Source organism: Sphaeramia orbicularis, chromosome 9, assembly GCF_902148855.1.
Source record: "Sphaeramia orbicularis chromosome 9, fSphaOr1.1, whole genome shotgun sequence".
Taxonomy (NCBI): domain Eukaryota; kingdom Metazoa; phylum Chordata; class Actinopteri; order Kurtiformes; family Apogonidae; genus Sphaeramia; species Sphaeramia orbicularis.
Window position 1 is genome coordinate 47,918,081 of NC_043965.1, and position 19,262 is coordinate 47,937,342.

Genomic DNA, 19,262 nt, shown 5'->3' on the forward strand with positions numbered 1-19,262 from the left:
TAGAGGATCAACAGGTATTAAACAGTTACATCAGTGGATGGTTTTGGTCGGCAGTGGATGTTTGGGTCTTTATGAGTTAAAAATCAATGAATTATTAACTCAAACATTTACAATAGAGCAGTAGTACACCTACAGTAACTAAAACTATTAAATTAAGCCATATTTTAAGAGAGGGGTTTTCCCACAAACACTAGGCTTTAAAAATCCATCATAGGTGAACAGGTGGACTGTGCTAAATACAAATGGAAACAACCATCAAAAGAGACACAAGAGTGCAGAGACGTCATATGAACCCTTAGAAGGAGGTGGAAGACAGCTGTTGTGACCAGTGTCCATGTTCCTCACTCTGTTGAACTTTCACAAGTTACATACAACAGGTAATACTCTTTTTTTAGTCAAACTAAGGTCCACATACAGCTGCAGAAACACAGTCACAGTAAGACGTAAACAGGTTGTATTCTGAAATTTTGTTCAGAGAGAAACATCTCCAGGGGAATAATCTGCATTTGCAATTTTCTCAACATTCACAGCAAAACCTGGATTACTCAAATGAATGTGAAATACTGACCTGCCCTTGTGCATAGTTCCTGAAACATTTTTGTTTTCATAGTTAACTATGCAAATCTGTTGTCTGACAATAAACTCATGTGGTAAGTGTGACCTTCTAGTGGAAATGACACAACTGGGACCGAACCCTGAACACTAGTGGTCACTGCTGGACAATGAAAACTGTCCACGATTAAGGCTGAAAGATAAAAGAATACTTCTCACTAATGGGATATAGTTATACTCATGCTGCAACAACCAGTCGACTAATAGTCAACAACTAGTTTAGTAGTGGACGGGTCATTAGTGACATCATCGCATGTACCCAATCCCATAATAAACAATGATTGACTGTTGTCAGTTGAAGTAGCTCAGAGTGAGACATCTGACTTTTGCCCAATCTTTGATGCACTGTCTGCACATTTGCACTAATGACCATGAACAGAAGGGGGCAGTAGTAGAGGACGCTGAAGGGAGGCTACAAGAAACAAGAAAAGCACTTGGAGAGCACAGACCTCCGCCAAGACAGATCTGCCCCCCCCCCATCACCACCAAAATTTAATCATTTCTTCCTTTCCTTCCTCCCAAGATTTAGACAAACCTCACGACATAATTATTTCTGATGTTAGTAGTGAGTCTATTACTGTTTGCATATGTGTGTGTGTGTGTGAGTGTGTGCGTGCATGTGTGTGTCAAGGACTATGACAGTTTAAAGAGTAATCTTGTCATTTGATCTGACAATTTAATGATAACTTTTATGCAGCGTTAAGAATAGTAGGGGAGCCATGGATGGCTTTTTACAGAAAAGCAGACGTGTACTCGTCAACACACTGCTGCTCTGACCAAGTCAATTCTAAACATAAAACACATTAACAAATCTGTAGTAATTGATCTGTTAATGATACTACTGGAAAGTTCAGCAGTTACTGACTGTCTGTAATGCACCGAGTGGATGAGAAAGGAGTTCAGTTCATAAACTGACTAGTCGACTAGTCGTTCAAGTAGTCAATGACTAGTCGACTATTGAGACAGTCATTAGTTGAAGCCCGAATTCTTACATTACTATAATTATATTTATCTTTTGTCTTTTGGGTTTATTTTGTTTACATTCTCAACTAAAACTCCTACATATTTCAGTTTTTTTACATAGATTCACTCGTTCATATCTTAATGTTGGGCATTCATTAATCCATTCATTCATTCATTCATTCATCTTCTGAACCCACTTTATCCTCACTAGTATCGTGGGGGGGTGCTGGAGCCTATCCCAGCTACCTATGGGTGAAGGCGGGGTACACCCTGGATGAGTCTCCAGTTCATCACAGGGCTGACATATAGAGATGAACAACCAATCACTCTCGCATTCACACCTATGGGCAATTTAGATTAACCAATTAACCAATCAGTGCATGTGCTTGGATGGTGGGAGGAGCCGGAATACCCAGAGAGAACCCACGCAAACACGGGGAGAACATGCAAACTCCACACAGAAAGATCCCTGGTGTTTGAATCCAACCTAGGACCTTCTTGCTGTGAGGCAACAGTGCTTGTTAAGCAAACATTTTTTTAATAAATGTTCCCCCTATAAATGTATGAAGTGCTGCACTGTTCAGCCAGTGTTTGTCAGGTTCTGACAACAAGGAACAGTTTCAAACCACAAGTAATGGGCTGGTTTCCTCAACTTTCATTCAGCACCAAAATCAGCGCTTACACTGGCAACACATGACAATCATCAACATTGACTGTAGCTGCAATGACTGGTTGACTAGTTGACAAATACTGATTGCATGATTAGCATGATTAGTTAACAACTAATTTAGTCAGCGACAGATTGTTAGTGATATCATGCACTTTTGTTGGAGAAAAAAATGTTTATTTTATTGCTGATTGCAACTCTTGAGCATTTAGTTGTTTAACAAACTTTGTTAGACACTTGTTCTGCACAAAATGCACTTTAATTTAAAGAAAAAAAGTATTTTATTCCTGTTGCAATATTTGTTGATATTGAACAGAATATTTGTTTAACAAACCATTCTAATTGTTGTACACCAAATATTCTTCTTAACAGAAATAAAATTTATTATTTTATTGCTGTAATAAATATAAATAAGAGCTATTGTTTGTTTTTGTTTGTTTTTTTTTTTGCAGTTCATAATCTGACTAGTCGACAAATTGTCACAGTAGTCGATGACTCGTCAACTGTTGAAAAAGTCAGTAGTTTCAGCCCTTATTAACTGATATGAAAATATTTGTCATGGTAATATTTTTGTCCATATAGTACAGCTTGTGTTTATTCAGTTGAAAAGTTTCAACCATGTGTGGACAGGGCCTGGGTTATGTTTAACAGCTTGTCAGGAAAAAACTCCTCTAATTTAGATAAATCGCTGTCTGAATAATCAAGTATCTGATCAAAGAGGAAGAACCACAACTCTGTAATGTTCACACAATAGGGAACAATAACAGGAAATGGCAAAACTAAAGATACAGCCATAAAAACAATAAGGCCTCTCTCACACTCTCTCTCACACACACACACACACACACACACACCCAACATGATAATAATAACATGACTGTGTTCCATTTCATATTCACATCCAGCAAACGAGGCTGTGCATCCAAAACAATGCAGTGAAAGCAGCTTGTTGTGCCCCCCCCCCCCCTCCCCCTCTGTGGGCCTCAGGGCTGTGTAGCTGCACCACAGTCTAATGCCATTATTCCTAATCCACCTAAACCCTCCTAATCCATGGCTAATCTGAAGGAGAGCTTTGGAGTCCACACTCACTTCTTCCTGCTGTTCCCACCCCTCAACACACACACAAACATACACACATTCACTTAAACTCCTCCAGAGGATGGATTTATCAGCTACAAACACACACACACACACACACACACACACACACACACACACACCTAAAGAATCCAGAATAAACCAACTCTTAAAAGACACACTTCTCTCACCCACCACTGTATGTGCATTCAAATACAATATGTGCGTGCAGGTGGACAAACATTCACACACAAAATAAACTCAAACACAAGAGAATTTCCACACACACTCACACACACACACACACACACACACACACACACACACACTCCGCCGCTGGCTCCTGCATATGTTAGTGGGAGACATTTAATAAGTTCAGAGCATATCTGGCTATCCTGAGCAGAGAGGATTAGCCCAGGATAATCTGTGTGAGTGTGTGTGTCTTTTTGCCTCACAATCCACCACACACTTCTTCTTCTTCTTCTTCTTTTTCACCTTCTCTGGTTCCTATCTGTCTTCCGCCTTCCTTCCCTCCCTCTTCTCGCTCTCACCCACCTCCGTCTTAACTCGCAGTGACAGGCGTTCGGGTCTTACCTCTTGAGAGAGGAAGGGGATGACTTGGGCGCAGATCGCGTTCAGACGCTTGACGATCTCCGCCTGCAAGACAGAGAGGTGGGCGCAGAAAACACAATCAGCTTCAAATTGGCCAAGCATCAACACAAACATCCTACAACCTCTTACAGCAGCCGTGTGTGAAAATGGAAGTAATAGCCCACATGGTTTTTACACAGCCCATGGATATGAAGCGAATATGAAGAGAAACATGACGTCTGTTTGGCTTTTAGTATGATGAACCTTTTAGCTCCCAGAGACATTTAGTTAAGCACTGCATTCAGCAGACGGAGGACTAGAAATATGTACAAATGTGCAGCAACAAAGACCAAAAATCAAACAGAAAGTCTGCAGAAAACTATCTCTGGAAAGACAAATGATTAATTGCATAACATTTATACATATATATGGTGCTGGACTCAAATCAGGGATCTTCTTATTGTGAAGCAACTGCACTTACCAATGTACTTAACCCTTTCATGCATGAATTATGAGAACCTTAGTCAATATTTTTTCTTGACTGTTTTTATTCCTCTTTAGGCATGAAAAAAGCAATGCAATTGATTTTTTTTTTTTTTTTTTTATGAACTTATTTTTCATGGAGTTACAAAAATGTCTACTCAGCTGGACACCATGCGTTTAATTGTTGAAGCAAAGAAACATGTATTTAAAACTTATCATCAGAAAATGATATACTGTGTGAAAACTATGAAATAAAAACATTTTTAATGGCACTAATCTGATGTTTTCTCACATTTTATCATACTCAAATACTAGTTATTACTCATTTCATGAAGATAATATCCTCCTGAGACCCAGGAAATGGACAATTTTAGCTTTTTTACACTAAAAAATTGTCTTGATTGGAAACTGCATAATGCAGCAGTTTTTTCAGATTAATTTTTAAAATCATTTTTATTTATAGATTGATTTTTTAATGGAATGTCATTTGCAATGGACAGCATTTAAGTTAAACTGCCAAACTTTTGTCCTCTACAGAGGACAAAATGCATTTCTGGGTCTCAGGAGGATATGCAAAAAAACAAAACAAACTTTTTGTTTCAGAAAACTGTTAATTACAGGTTAATAACAATTAGCAACTGATTTACACTAAAACATGTTACTGCAGATCAGGTTTATCAAAAACAGTGAAGTTACAGTAATTGTATGAATAAGAGTCCACTGTGTTGAGTGATATGGAACTAAAACAACAAAACCCATGAACAAACAATAGAACAGCCGTAGAATAGCTGTCCACTGGAGTGACCACTATGCATGAAAGGGTTAATATTACACCACCATGTCAACTACCTGCAAAGCATAATCTTCTACCTTTATTTTTAGCTGTGTGATTTTTTTTATCTCTTCCCAAATCTCTATTTCACTTAATTATTTAAAAACTAAACCAAGACATAATTGAAAATGTAATAATAACGATAATAATATTATTCTTCTTTTCCTCCTTCTTCTTCTTCTTATTGTACCAGTTCAGCTTAGACTTAGACAAACTTTATTGATCCACAAGGGAAATTACTTGGTCACAATAACTCAGTTGCATATAAAAAAACACTCTTTAAAAAACACTAGCAGAAAAGCAAAAAAAGGAAAGTAAATGTGAAGAGTAGGAGTGTAACGATGCACTTGTTTGTACTGAACCGTTTCGGAGGTGTACCAAACAAACACATGTAGTCTATGTGAAGAACGCAAACACCCGCCTTAAGTTTCCACATGAACCTTAAAGCAGAACGCACACAGTATGAGCAGGGCGGACGCAAGCAGAACCCATGTGCAATATTTGATATCCTAGACCACATGTGTTAAACATGCGGCCCGGGGGCCAAATCCAGCCCACCAGAGGGTCCAGTCCAGCCCTTGGGATGCATTTGTGAAATGCAAAATCTTCACTAAGACATTAACAATCCTTTTATTTCAGGTTCCACATTTAGAACAATTCAATCTAAAGTCTGTCAGACAAGTAAAATACTATAATAATAACATATAAATAATGACAACTCCAAATTTTTCACTTTGTAAATGTAAATATTTTCATGTATTTACACTAAAACAAAGTATAATTTTGCAACAAAAAAAAAAAAAAAAAATGTGAATAAGTCTTAAAAGAAGTAAGTGTAATTTTCACAATATTCTGTCTGTTATTGAAATGTGTTGTGTGTTCATAGATCCACTGTTATCTGTAAGTTATAATGTACATGTGTAAATGATAAACTGAGGCAGAATATTGTTAAAATTACACTTATTTTTTCAGTTTGTTCATGTTATTCACATCTTTTGAAAGGATAGTTTGTTGATGTAAACCTTTTCATAATGTAAATTTACGTCTTTTGCTCTAAAACACAGAGAAAAGTTTGGAGTTGGCATTATTTCTATATTATTATATTATTATTATACTGGTTCGGCCCACTTCAGATCAAAATGAGCTGAATGTGGCCCCTGAACTAAAATGAGTTTGACAGCCCGGTCCTAGACGGACATCTAAGTGGTCCACACACCATCCACATGCAGAAGGTGAACCAGTGTGGCAGCTCAGAGCAGCGTCATGGGTACAAAGCCAGAGTTGGAAGTCCCTCCGTCTTCTCTAAGATCTATGATTTGTCAGTTATGTCAATGAAGAGAGACAAGTGGATAAAACAAGAGCCGTGTGCCGGCATTGGTTGGTGAAGATTAGGGCTGTGTATTGGCAAGAATCTGGCGATACGATACAAATCACAATACTAGGATCACAATACGATATATCACGATATATCATGATACTGTTAAAAAGGCAATTTTTTTGTTTCTTTCTTTAACCCTTTCATGCATGAATTGTGAGAACCTTAATTGAGTTTTTTTTCCTGAGTGTTTTTATTCCTCTTTAGACATGTTTAAAAAAAAATGCGATTGAAATAGTTTTTTATTACACTATTTTTCGTGGAGTTGCAAAAATGTCTTCTCAGCTAGACACCATATGTTTAATTTTTGAAACAAAGAAACATGTTTTTACCGAGACATTGTGTGAAAACTATGAAATCAGTTTTTAAATGTTGTTAATCTGATGTTTTGTCACATTTTAACATACTCACTTTATGGGGATTATATGCAAAAAAAAAAAAAAAAAATCTTAATGACAACCTAACAACAATAACAAGCACCTGATTTACACTCAAACATGTTAGTGCAGATCAGGTTTATCAAGAACAGCAAAGTTACAGTAATGGCATGAATTGCAGTGTATGGGAGGATGCTTAAGTGTCCACTGTGTTGGTTGATATGGAACTAAAACAATAACATCCTTGAAAATACAATAAGAGAACTGCTGTAGAATAGCTGTCCACTGTAGTGACCACTATGCATGAAAGGGTTAAAATGACTGTTTCCTTGAAGAACTGAATTACACCAGAAACATGCACAAATACTAAACACATTTGTATTTGATCACAACAGAATCTAATGCTATATCACAAAATGTTCCTGTGTTTAAATTTAAATGATGTTTTATGGACATTACGGTTTAAGATCCTGTTCAAATGAACATATTCTATTAGTTCAGAACTAACATCAGAACATTATTTTAGTTCAATCCCAACACAGGAACTAACATTAGTCAATAAAAGAGTGTTAAATAATAATAAATAAAATATAAACAAAAAAGAAAACAAAAAACAAAAATGAACCTCCACAATATCTGCATTTGAATAAATACCTAAAAATATCGATACAGTACTTTTTGATACCGATACAGTACTGTGAAAGGAAATATCACAATATATTGCAGAATCGATATTTTCTTACACCCCTAGTGAAGATCAGTTATATTTTGGGTAACACATCAAATTTCATAGCACATTTAAAACAACACCACCCAACTGTTAATATGACCCCTACAAAGGGAGGTTTCAATACCTGTTTGTAACCCTTTATTTTACTGAATGTAAGGGCACAAATTGAGCTGTCTAGGATTCAATTAATTATTTATTTATATATATTTATTTGCACATTAAAGGTACGGGAGACTTTCGTGACTAATTTTTCATCAAATCTGTAAACTTCAGTCATAGCCTAAGTATCACGAGTCTGTAAGTCTTTCTGTGATTACTCACCTGAATCTGTTGCATTACGGTAAACAATTTCGAAGTGCCATCCACCATAAACAAACCATGTGTTTACATTCAGAGCCGGGAGGTAACCCGGGTATCTTCAGAATTTTTTGTTGCAAAATGCATTGTGGGAAATGCAGGTTCAAAATTGTTCACCGTAATGCAAGAGATTCAGGTGAGTAATCAAAGGAAGACTTACAGATTTGTGAATGGGGTTTTACAGATTTGATGAAAAATTGGTTACGAAAGTCTCCCGCACCTTTAAAAGACCCACACAGTAGTATAAAAACTTCAGCCCATTTCACGCCCCCAAAAAATATTTGCATTTACTCGTCCCAATAATTTTATGCGTTCTGTTAGAAACGCCCATATTGCATATTCATCAAGGCAAACACGCTAAATGGGTTGCGCGAGTTATTATGCCCATTTGAGAGATGCAACCCTTGGTGCGTCCTGTTAAGGCGGCCTTACACTGTGCGAGTTTAGAGACGATTTCTCACTCATGCGACTATTTCTGGGATCGGGCCCGATGTGCCTCTAATCGTGTGTCGTGCTTCGTGCAGTGTACATGGGGTAAAGAGAAGCCATTAGCACCTCACGACCACCTCACGACCAGCAATCGTGTGTTCGCAAGGAAAACGGAGCTGTTTGAAATCCTGCTCGCTCCTCATGAGTGTATCGCACTGTCAAAGCAGTGCCACGAGCCAGTGTGCCTCAAATTCTCACACTGTGCATGCGCAAATACAATAATAGCCAGCTACTGTAAGCTAATTCTAAGCTAACAGTAGCTGGCTATTGGCCTAGTGCAGTTTAGCTTTTGCAGTTTACCTCTAGTTCCCTTTGCTGTAGGATTGACAGCCCATACTGTCCACGTCTGGCCAACCAATTCCCGCCCCAAACACGTCACCGTCTTTTCTTCTTTTTTGATTCCCCGCAGATAATGGCACATATTGCCAAAGCAGCTCATTGTTTTTTGTTTAGCACTATCATTTCGTGACTCACGCCAATACACAATCATCTATGCACTTTTGGATTCCTTGGTATTTTGTATTTCCGGATACAACACTCGAACGTGTCGTGCGTACTCTGATGTATGGTCCTACAGTGTGAGCAGTCAGGTCGCGTACGAGCATCGGTTCGTACAGTGTGAGAACATGAATCGTGAGTCTGACCTTACGAATGAGTCGCACAGTTTGAGATGAAGCTGCGTGCAACGATTGAAATAATCGCACAGTGTATGGCCGCCTTTAACAGATAAGCTTCAACATGTTTTTGCGTGCGCAGTCATGATTGCGCACGTTTTTACACACACAAACCTTTAGTAAATCAGGCCCCTAGAGTCCTTTAATCAGAGTAAATCATGTTACATCACCCAGACCTCTCTTACTATGCTAGTCTTTTCTATCAAGTTGCAGCATGTCATATTTGTGTTCAATTACTTCACGTGTTCCGTCCTGCTGTGATGATCCTGAAACAATACAACAATACACTGTGCAACCCCATACCACTTACAGACAGCATTTTCATCAGATACAAAAACACATTCATATTCCTCTGGAGATGAATACACATCTGCTCTGCAATTACACATCAGTACATTTATAACACACTGAGAACAGCAGAGGCAGTTACAGCTGGAAACTATTAGTATTAATCACAGTGTGTGAAGCTTCACAGGAGGTGGTTTTGGTGGCAGAGAACAGCTCATCAGTTAGGGTTAGGAAAAGACCATGGTTTGGTTGAAATATTAATAGAGACATTGCCAGTTTTGGACCTAACCAAGTACTGTCAGTGCCTAAACTTAACAAAAAAAGAGTGAATTGTACTGATGCAACAACCAGCTGAAATGTAAATCAAGTTGTTAAGTTGTCATGACTTCTATTTGAATGTACTCTTTCATTTTGGTAAATTTTTTCATGTAGTTTTAGTTTGATTTTAAGGTACTGAACAACTTGAGCTGCGTTTCATTTAGATTTACTATTAGTTTTAAATGTGTGACGGCCCCGCACCTTTCAGGCACTAGGGGCACTGTCAGTTTTCTTTTACAGACGGCGATTTCATGATTGGTGACACCTGTGGCAGCCAAGGCCTGACTATTTAAGCAGCTCGCCCATGATGATCATGGGCTCTCTCTCTGGTCCAGCTCCCACTCTCTCTCTGGTCTGGCCCGGTCAACTCGCTCTCGGTGCTGCTGGCTGTCTGGTCTGGTCCTGCTCTGCCCTGCTCCTCCTGGCTGGCGTTTTTCAGCATTTTGTGTTTTTGTTATTATTAATTTACTTAATAAATCTTTGTTACTTTTTCATCACCTCCGTCTCCATTTTGGTCACCACCTCAGAGCCAGGTTGTGACAAATGCTGGTAAAAATCAAACATGATTTACAAAACCACTATTTATTAGAGCATCCACTCCCAAAGACCAGATGTGACCAGTGAAACATTTTTATTGTTTATTTAACCGGACAACACATATATTATATCAGAAAACATTTAAGGTCATGTCACCATAGTTACGGTCTGAACTTCTGATGTTAGCATAAATTATGAGTGTGTGTATATGTATATGGCTGCGTTTCCTATTTATTTACCTATAAAATTGTGAGACCATGTGGATTCAATTGTAAATTCCATGTCTTTTTCTACTATGAATTGAATTTCCCTGAGAAAAAAGTCGAAAAACATATTGTGCATTATATGCAAAGCATTTTATTCCGACCATCCATGAACCATTAACTTTAAAGGAAACAACCTGAAGCTGTATCTTGCATCAGTTTGGTTAGTTCGTTTCCATTGAACTCCTCACTTTTATTTTATTTTAACACAATTCTATTTTTCACTGCTACTTTTCCTTTCAGTTAACTTACATTAATTTGTGATGAAGGGCTGCACAACATTGGAAAAAACTGACATTGCAATTTTTTTAACCCTGCGATATATATTGCAATATGAAAAAATACTCAGGAGGATATAACAGCTGTGTGGTGCAGACGTAAATGGTCAAACAAATTAGTTCTGTTTCCTCTCATTGTGGCAACAATTGCAAGGCACTATCGACACAGAACACGTGTATCATCCTTCTTGTAGCCGAAATAATTCCAGATAACTGACGTTGGGTTTTTTTGGCACCAAGTCTTCATTTACGGTGTTTTTCTCTTGTTTGTTGCTCATATTGTTACCAGCGACTCACTCCAAATTGATTAAGAACGATTGTGATTGGTGCACCACTGTGTGCAGTGTGTGTCAGGTACCCTTGAAATTAGATGAGAACACATTAAGTTCATTCATTTGCCTCCAACATTGCAGGACCTGCGATGTGACTATTGCGAACACGTACATCGCAATGTCGATGCTCAAACGATATATTGTGCAGCTCTATTGTGATGGCAGTTCTTTTGGTGGAAACATGTAAAGGTCATTTCTGAGTAACATGGTTATTATTATTTGCACAAAATACACCATGAATGGCTGAGTATTATAATGCTGGCACCTTGAAATGTCACTGTGAAACATAATTTTGGTTTAGTAACATCACCTTTGTACACCTACTCAGCTTCTTACAATAAGCTACAGAGCGATTAGACACGACTGTTAATAAACAATAAAAATAGGACCAATGGCCCTGTAGCTTACCGGCCAAATTAAAAGCTTTGGAAAATGTATCCAGATGCCATTTATTATCACCCAGTTCTGTGTATTTATTATATTACAGAAATAGCCCATGTTTTGGTCATATTCCAATCAGATCTGTAAAAAATTCAAATTCCAACTTGATATCATTGATACTGATTTATTGGATCAATCCACTTCCTATCTCTTATAATGGGAACATTTTTCAAAGTCGCACTGAATCTAGAATCAGATCCGGATCAAAATAATGTCAATACCATGTGTTGACATCATCATAAAGAAGCTGTATACTAAGTTTGAAGTCAATCAGAACTGTAGTTTTGGAGAAGAAGACGATTGAAATTTTTTCCCTATAAGAGCCCATGTTAAATTTTCCGTCAGTTCCCGGATCCAGAAGAAGATCCTGATCAGCATGTGGCCATTATGTTTTGGTCATCTCCCCATCAGGGCTGGACTGTAGAAATTTACACTTGATATCATTTATTGGTTAGACCCTACTATATAGGAACCTACAGTTTTTCAGGCTCCTGTTTGACTTCCTGATGAAGGCTTGAAGCCGAAACGCGTTGAAGTTTTTTAGGTCTAGATATGACCAAGCCATGATAATAAAGGCATTTTAATGTTGAAAGAGAGTGCCTTAGATTTTTCTTCCAGTGTGATAAATATTGATATCATTTATATTTATTGAGTTATTGCATCCATCCACTTCCTATCTCTTATAATGGGGAAATTTTTCAAAGTCGCACCAAACCCAGAATCAGATCCGGATCCAAATAATTGCATTCACTTTTGTTGACATCATCATAAAGAAGCTGTATACCAAGTTTGAAGTCAATCGGAATTGTAGTTTCGGAGAAGAAGACGATTGAAAGTTTTGTAACGGACGACGGACGACAGACGCTGCGTAACGACAATAGCTTACGGCTTGTCAGTCAGTAGGCTAAAAATCAAGATGAAAACCTTCCAAACATCCCTTCACAGGCACTTTTATTAGGATTTCATTGCCACACGTTTTGCTTCTGTTCAATAAAACAAGTAGTTTCATAAAATATGATGAAAAGACTGAGATGTTTTATATCTATGGAAGGTTATGGAGACCAACATTAAGTGGTCCTTTAAGACCATATGGAGAACAGAGAGTGGAATGAGCAGACAACTGACAGAAAACCATGTCACATAAGCCACAACTTCATTCACCAACTACAAAACCACCATTAACTCAGACTGTTGGAACAAAAACACCCAACACAGAGCAGGCTCACCTCGCCAAGAACCTGTTTCATGTGTGTAACCTTGTCAGAGGTGATCTTTGCTCTGGTATCAGGAGTAACAGAAGCCCCCCCCCAGGCCACGAGAGCAGAGCCGCAAACACACCAAACAGCCATCCAAACCCAAACACACACTGGCAGCAGATCCACACCTTCACAGCCTCCTCTGTATTCATCAGACGTTTCCACAGAACCCTTGGGTTGGCTTTTAAAGATTATACACCACTCTCTCTCTCACCCCCATCAGGTAGGATTTTTTTTCTTCCAACAGGAAGTTGCCTGATCCACTGTCCCAAAGGGAGTGCTAGCAGTGTAACTCAAATCCAGTACACACCAAAACACACACACAGACAAAAGCTGCTTTTCACACTGAAATACACACTGAGGAGCCCACAGGGACGAGCAGATCCTTCTCTGGTTTGTAAGACTAAACATGTACAACAGACAGACCTCTCCTGGGTTACAGTAATGAGCATCAGTACCTGTCCTGGCTCGTCCACCCTCTGACTTCAACCTGAAGGATTTAAAGTGAAAGATCTTTTCTAACTGAATACAAATTGCAGACACTGGTGCTAAAAGTACTCCAAGTCACAAAAAAAGTCTGTTAAAACTATTTATAGGGTGGACTTAGATAAACAAATAAAACATGTTTATATGCTCAACTTGAATTGTCCAAAAATGTGACTTCAGTACTTCTAGCACCAGGGTCTTCAGTTTATATTCAATGTGATGCTTCATTGCCAGATATTTTTTGATGCTGCAACAAGACTTATGCCTTTTTAAAATTATTTTACGACACCAAAACAAAAGTTGACATCAATAATTAATGCTGACAAAGAAGTGAAAACTGAAAGCGTATCAGACTGTAGTTGGCCTCAACAACTACTGTTAGTGTATTAGTCTGGATAATGTGCCATAAAAATGTTGAGTGAACCAGTGTTGTATTAGTAAAGAAAGAAACAAACTAATACGGAGTACAGAACTCATGTGAAACCACTGGCAGACTAGAATTCAAGTCAAGACAACTAGTAAAAAGGGAAGGTTCAAACCGTTAGACTGTGTTTTCATGAAGTTTGTCAGTTTAGCACCGGGAGCTGCAAACCAGATGACTATGTAGATAAGATAAGATAAGATAAGATAAGATAAGATAAGATAAGATAAGATAAGATAAGATAAGATAAGATAAGATAAGAAGAAATGAGATTAGATGAGATAAGATGAGATGAGATAAGACAAGATAAGATAAATTGACAAGTTAAGATACATTAAATAAGATGAGATAAGATAAGATGAGATAAGTTAAGACAAGTTAAGATACGTTAAGATAAGATGAGATAAGATAAGACAAGTTAAGATTCGTTAAGATAAGTTAAGATAAGATGAGATAAGATAAGAAGAAATGAGATTAGATGAGATGAGATAAGACAAGACAAGTTGACAAGTTAAGATACATTATATAAGATGAGATAAGATAAGACAAGTTAAGATTCGTTAAGATGAGATAAGATGAGATAAGATAAGACTAGATAAGATAAGATGAGATAAGATAAGACTAGATAAAATAAGTAAAGAGAAGATGAGATAAAATAAGATTAGACAAAACAAGATAAGATAAGAAGACATGAGATTAGATGAGATGAGATAAGAAAGATAAGACAAGTTAAGAGACATTAAAATAAGATAAGATAAGATGAGATAAGACAAGTTAAGATTCGTTAAGATAAGTTAAAATAAGATGAGATAAGATGAGATAAGATAAGATAAGATAAGATAAGATAAGATAAGATAAGATAAGATAAGATAAGATAAGATAAGATAAGACAGTGTGTAATCTGTCTGTGTGATCACTAATGTTGTTGGATGGATAAGGAGTTTGAACACATGACTGACAGCTGTGAAAACCAATGACTGATCATCTGTATCCCATGAAACTTGGATGTGAATCTATCCCTCTGCTCCGTTTCTCAACAAAACCTTAAACAAGTAGTTTTAATTTTCCGTAACATGAAATAACATCAGGTCCATCTGTTTTTATATTTAGTATTTTGAACTGGACAAATAGGAGAAAGCTGCAGTAATAAGGTGTTTTGCTTCATATTCAGGTATTTTGCCTGTGATTCCAGCTCCTGTAACTTTTGCTTTTATAGCTGATCTATACAGTTTTGCTTTAAACTAACAAGATACAAATTATGTGGAACCATTTGACCAAATAAATGTCATCATTTCAGTATTTTGAGAGCGTGCTTATGGACTTTTCATGAAGTGTCCACTCCAGTATTTTTTGATAGGTGCAGTATCATTATACTATAATGCTAAAGTGTATTCTAAAGGCTTTTTCCCTGTTTACAGTCTTTACTGTACAAGATTGATGTTGCTCTGCTTAGCAGTTTTACTGATATGACTATACTGCTGCCATTTGGATCAACAAGAAATCGGATGCACAAACATGGATCAGTGTTGTGAGAGAAAGATTTTCACCTCCAGTCCAGTGGCTGAAGTTAAGAGGATTTTCAGAAAGAAACAAACAGACCAGTGTATTACTTCTAATACGTGTTATGTTTTACAGACCTGTAGTCCAAAGCTGAAAGCTGACTTTTACATATTTAGCAAAAACTGTTTTCTCTCAGTAAGTAGCACCAGCACACATAAAAGCTTCGCCCATTAAACTAGATGCTGCATAAAATGGGGCTCTGCCAGGAGAAGCAGCTGTGTTTTACAAAAATGTGAAGGGAAAAGACAGAAGCACCAACGCTATGAGCAATTTCAGTCATGACACAAACAGTCAGTCCCACAGATCGGAGATAAATGTAATTAAAAGGTTCCACTGAATACTCCGATTGCAGGAATCTGTCAGGAAATAAAATATCCTAAGGCATTTCTGACATCTCTCATCATTCCGCTCCTCTCATTATTCAAGTATTCCAGATGTGTTGCACCTTTAAGACAAGGCAGAGGGAAGCGTCGACGTATACTTTGAAAGGTTTTGTGAGACAGAGGAGTGAAGGAGCCATTTCATGTGTCAGATGTGACTAAGGCAAAAGGATTAGAGCTTTCGTTCAAGTAAGAAGTGCGAGGCTGAAGCAGCACACAGTCCCACAGGCGACTTAAAACACTGACATTTTCCTTTTTATATTTAACGTTTATCCAGGGAAGACCTGCTGTTCACACATGCCCTTTTTCAGCTCCGTTCTACTTCACATCCAAACACACCGGGGAGCTGCCCAGTACATATCAGCCTCCCAGAAACTCCACAGGAGCTGTTAGTTGAGGGCTAAGTGCCTTGCTCAAGGGCTTTTTAATGTTAAGTGCAAGGGAAAGGGAGCATTTGTTCAGTTGCAACACTCAGTGTTTGACATCTGGGAAATGAACTGATGGTTGTTTATAACACCAGCACAGCTCAGACTGCAGCTAAAAGGTACAATATGTCAAATCTGCACGTTTATTAGAAATGTGTGTTGGAGCTGATATCTGCTGAAGTTAGGAAACATCATTTCTAGTAGTAATGATCGATACTGAAATATTGATAACTCTGATACCAGATCAAGGTTCAAGGTTACTTTATTTGTACCCGTGAGTAGATCTGTTTTGCAGTCGAGGTGATTGCTTTGGCATTACAGCAAGACATACAAGACATACACTGAACCTGTTAGGCAGGTACTTGATCGAGCTTACAGACAGGACAAAAATTGCTCAGTGTTCCACCATTCATCAGTATAGCAGCATGGATAAATAAAAGAATAAAATAAATAAATAAGATTAAATAAATAAAAACAAGATGCAATTAAACATAATAAAAACCCAGAGAAGATAAAAACAGTCTGGGATAAAAACCAGGATAAGAACATAAAATTTAAAAATTTGAAAATTTGGAGTCACAATAATAATAAATAGAGCAAAGAAATAGAATAAATAGCTAAAAATAAGTTAATAAAGTGCAATGTCACAATTTCAGTGACGCTCAGTGAGCTCAGTGACGGCAACAGGAACAAAGCTGTTTTTGTAACGCTGTGTCCTGCACCTTGGGACTAAGAACCTCCGTCCAGAGGAAAGGAGCTGAAATTCACCTCGTAAAGGATGGGAGTCATTATTAAGAACTGATGAAGCCATCCTCTGGACCAATCAGGCGACTGGACCATCTAACTATTTGATTCAGTGAATTTCTCTCTGCAACTGAGATCTGACCAAACCACGCCACCACGCTTTACACTTTACACTCTGGAATCGACTCACAAATCAAAGTATCGATACTTTTGGTACTTCGGTCATTTGAGGTAATTTACATCAGGAACACAGTGGAAAGTAGATAAACTATTGGGATCTTGTCCAAATGATACACGATTGGAGGGAACTACTTCTTCTTCCGCCTGGGTAAGTGTGTACTGCGTCACACTTCTTAATCAGTCAACTCTGACTCAGTCTGTACTGAGCAAAAAACTGAACAGACTAAAGGGGAAAACAGTAAACAAAAACTTGTGAATGAGGGAAAGTCTCAGTGTTGGATGCTTTTGTTGAAGTGTTGCATGTTCAGAGTGCAAAGGCCATTTTGGCAAACCCTCCCCATCCTCTTCATTCAGAGTTTCAGCTTCTTCCATCTCAGAGAAGGTACACTTTTGCCCTGTTTCCACTGCGTGGTATCAGCTCGACTCGACTTGACTCGACTCGACTCGGCTCGGCCTTTTTGCGTTTCCATTATGAAAAAGGACCTGGAATCTGGTACCCGGTACTACTTTTTTGGTATCACCTCCGCCGAGGTTCCAGGACTGGGGACCAGATACTAAAACGTGACGTGTAAACACTGCAGACCACTGATTGGTCAGACAGTTTTCTCTGTGACCTGCCATTTCACAAAAAACAGATGCGGAACTTGACAGTAAATATAGCGGTACATTAATCCACATGATAACAGCCCAAAACTACACCATGGTCGGTCCAGGAGATTCAGTCTTTGGTGGCCGACGTAAAAATTCAGACGAGACAACACGCAGCGAGCAAGTTTTCTGCAACTCTCTGAACAGACGACACAGAAGTAAAGCGCCACATCACTATGACGTCCAGGTACTGTAAAGTCAGTAGTATCTTGTAATGGGAACGGTCTCCAGGAATACCGAGTCAAGCCGAGCCGGTTCCATGTAGTGGAAACGCAGCATTTGTCCCTGCAGAACCAAATCAAACCAATATCTGAAATCATTTGGCCCATCTGCCGTTCAGTTTTTTTTTTTTTTAAATAGCCTGTAGACGAGCCTGTTGGGAACAATGCCCCTTTAACTTTGATGACTTATTTATATATTTACTGTATTTGTTGTATTTATTGTACTATGTGAGATTGATTGTTTTGGTGATATGTGAGATATGTACACTTTTGTTGCAAATCAAATTGCACTCTGGGGACATGAAAGATTTTTCAATTCAATGCAATTCAATTCAGTATTTTCATGTATCATGTTCACACATTCATGTAATGTAAATTAATATGCAAGTTTTCATTTTTGTAATAGTTCTTAATAATTAAACAATAATTACTCATGTCTTGTAATTTTATAAAGTTATGATTTGAAACACCTTTTTTTTTTTTTTAGATTTTCCAGACGTTAAGCATATTTGAAGACAGTAGGGCTGTGCAATTAATCGAAGTTCAATTACGATTTCGATAATTACACTCAACGATTACAAAAATTATGTTATCGAGAAAAAACGATTATTAATTTTGAGTTGTTTTAATTCATGCGCATGCAAGCTACCATGAGCTGCTAAGCCCCGCCCCCCTCTAAGCTCCAGCTGGCAGCTAGCTGGCAGGTCCACCCCACCAGAACAGTTGTACCTAGTGGTCTTGAAAAATGGCAGGAGAATCACAGCAGAAGCGTTTGGTAAACAAAAAAGGCAAAGGTAAAAGGTATGTGCTCCATTAACACCAGTGACAACTCGGGCTTCAGACAAATGGTGAATACACTGGACAAACGCTATGTTTTGCCTTCAAGACAACATTTTACACAAGCTGCTACTACGTCGAACATACTTGAAGTTATAATTTGCACTTTATGTGAGGGTTTTTTTTTTTTATTGCTACAGTCCTATGGCAAGTCTATAGCAGTTTAATTCCAGTGCACTATTTGTTTACAAAAGGAAACATACTTGAATTCACAGTATACTTATTTGCATTCAAAGATTTTTTTTTTGTTTCGTACAAGAGTGAACATACTTTGTTTTAGTGTTTAAAAGCTTTATTTATGTTTAAAGAGTATATTTTGCATTGTTTTGCAAAAAAAATAAACAACTTTAAGGTTAACAAATAATCGTTTTTAATAATCGTGATTTCAATTATTGCTAAAATAATCGTGATTATTGTTTT

At 37.8% G+C, this 19,262-nt stretch overlaps 1 protein-coding gene across 2 annotated transcripts in view; it reads right to left on the reverse strand.

Annotated features, from left to right (window-relative positions):
- Nucleotides 1-19,262, reverse strand: part of LOC115425186 (transducin-like enhancer protein 4) — a 106,148-nt gene that overhangs the window by 68,816 nt on the left and 18,070 nt on the right. For both annotated transcript variants that reach the window (XM_030142568.1, XM_030142567.1), the window contains exon 5: nt 3,914-3,976. In XM_030142568.1, the coding sequence (XP_029998428.1) occupies nt 3,914-3,976 (63 nt within the window). The remainder of the gene's footprint in view (nt 1-3,913; nt 3,977-19,262) is intronic.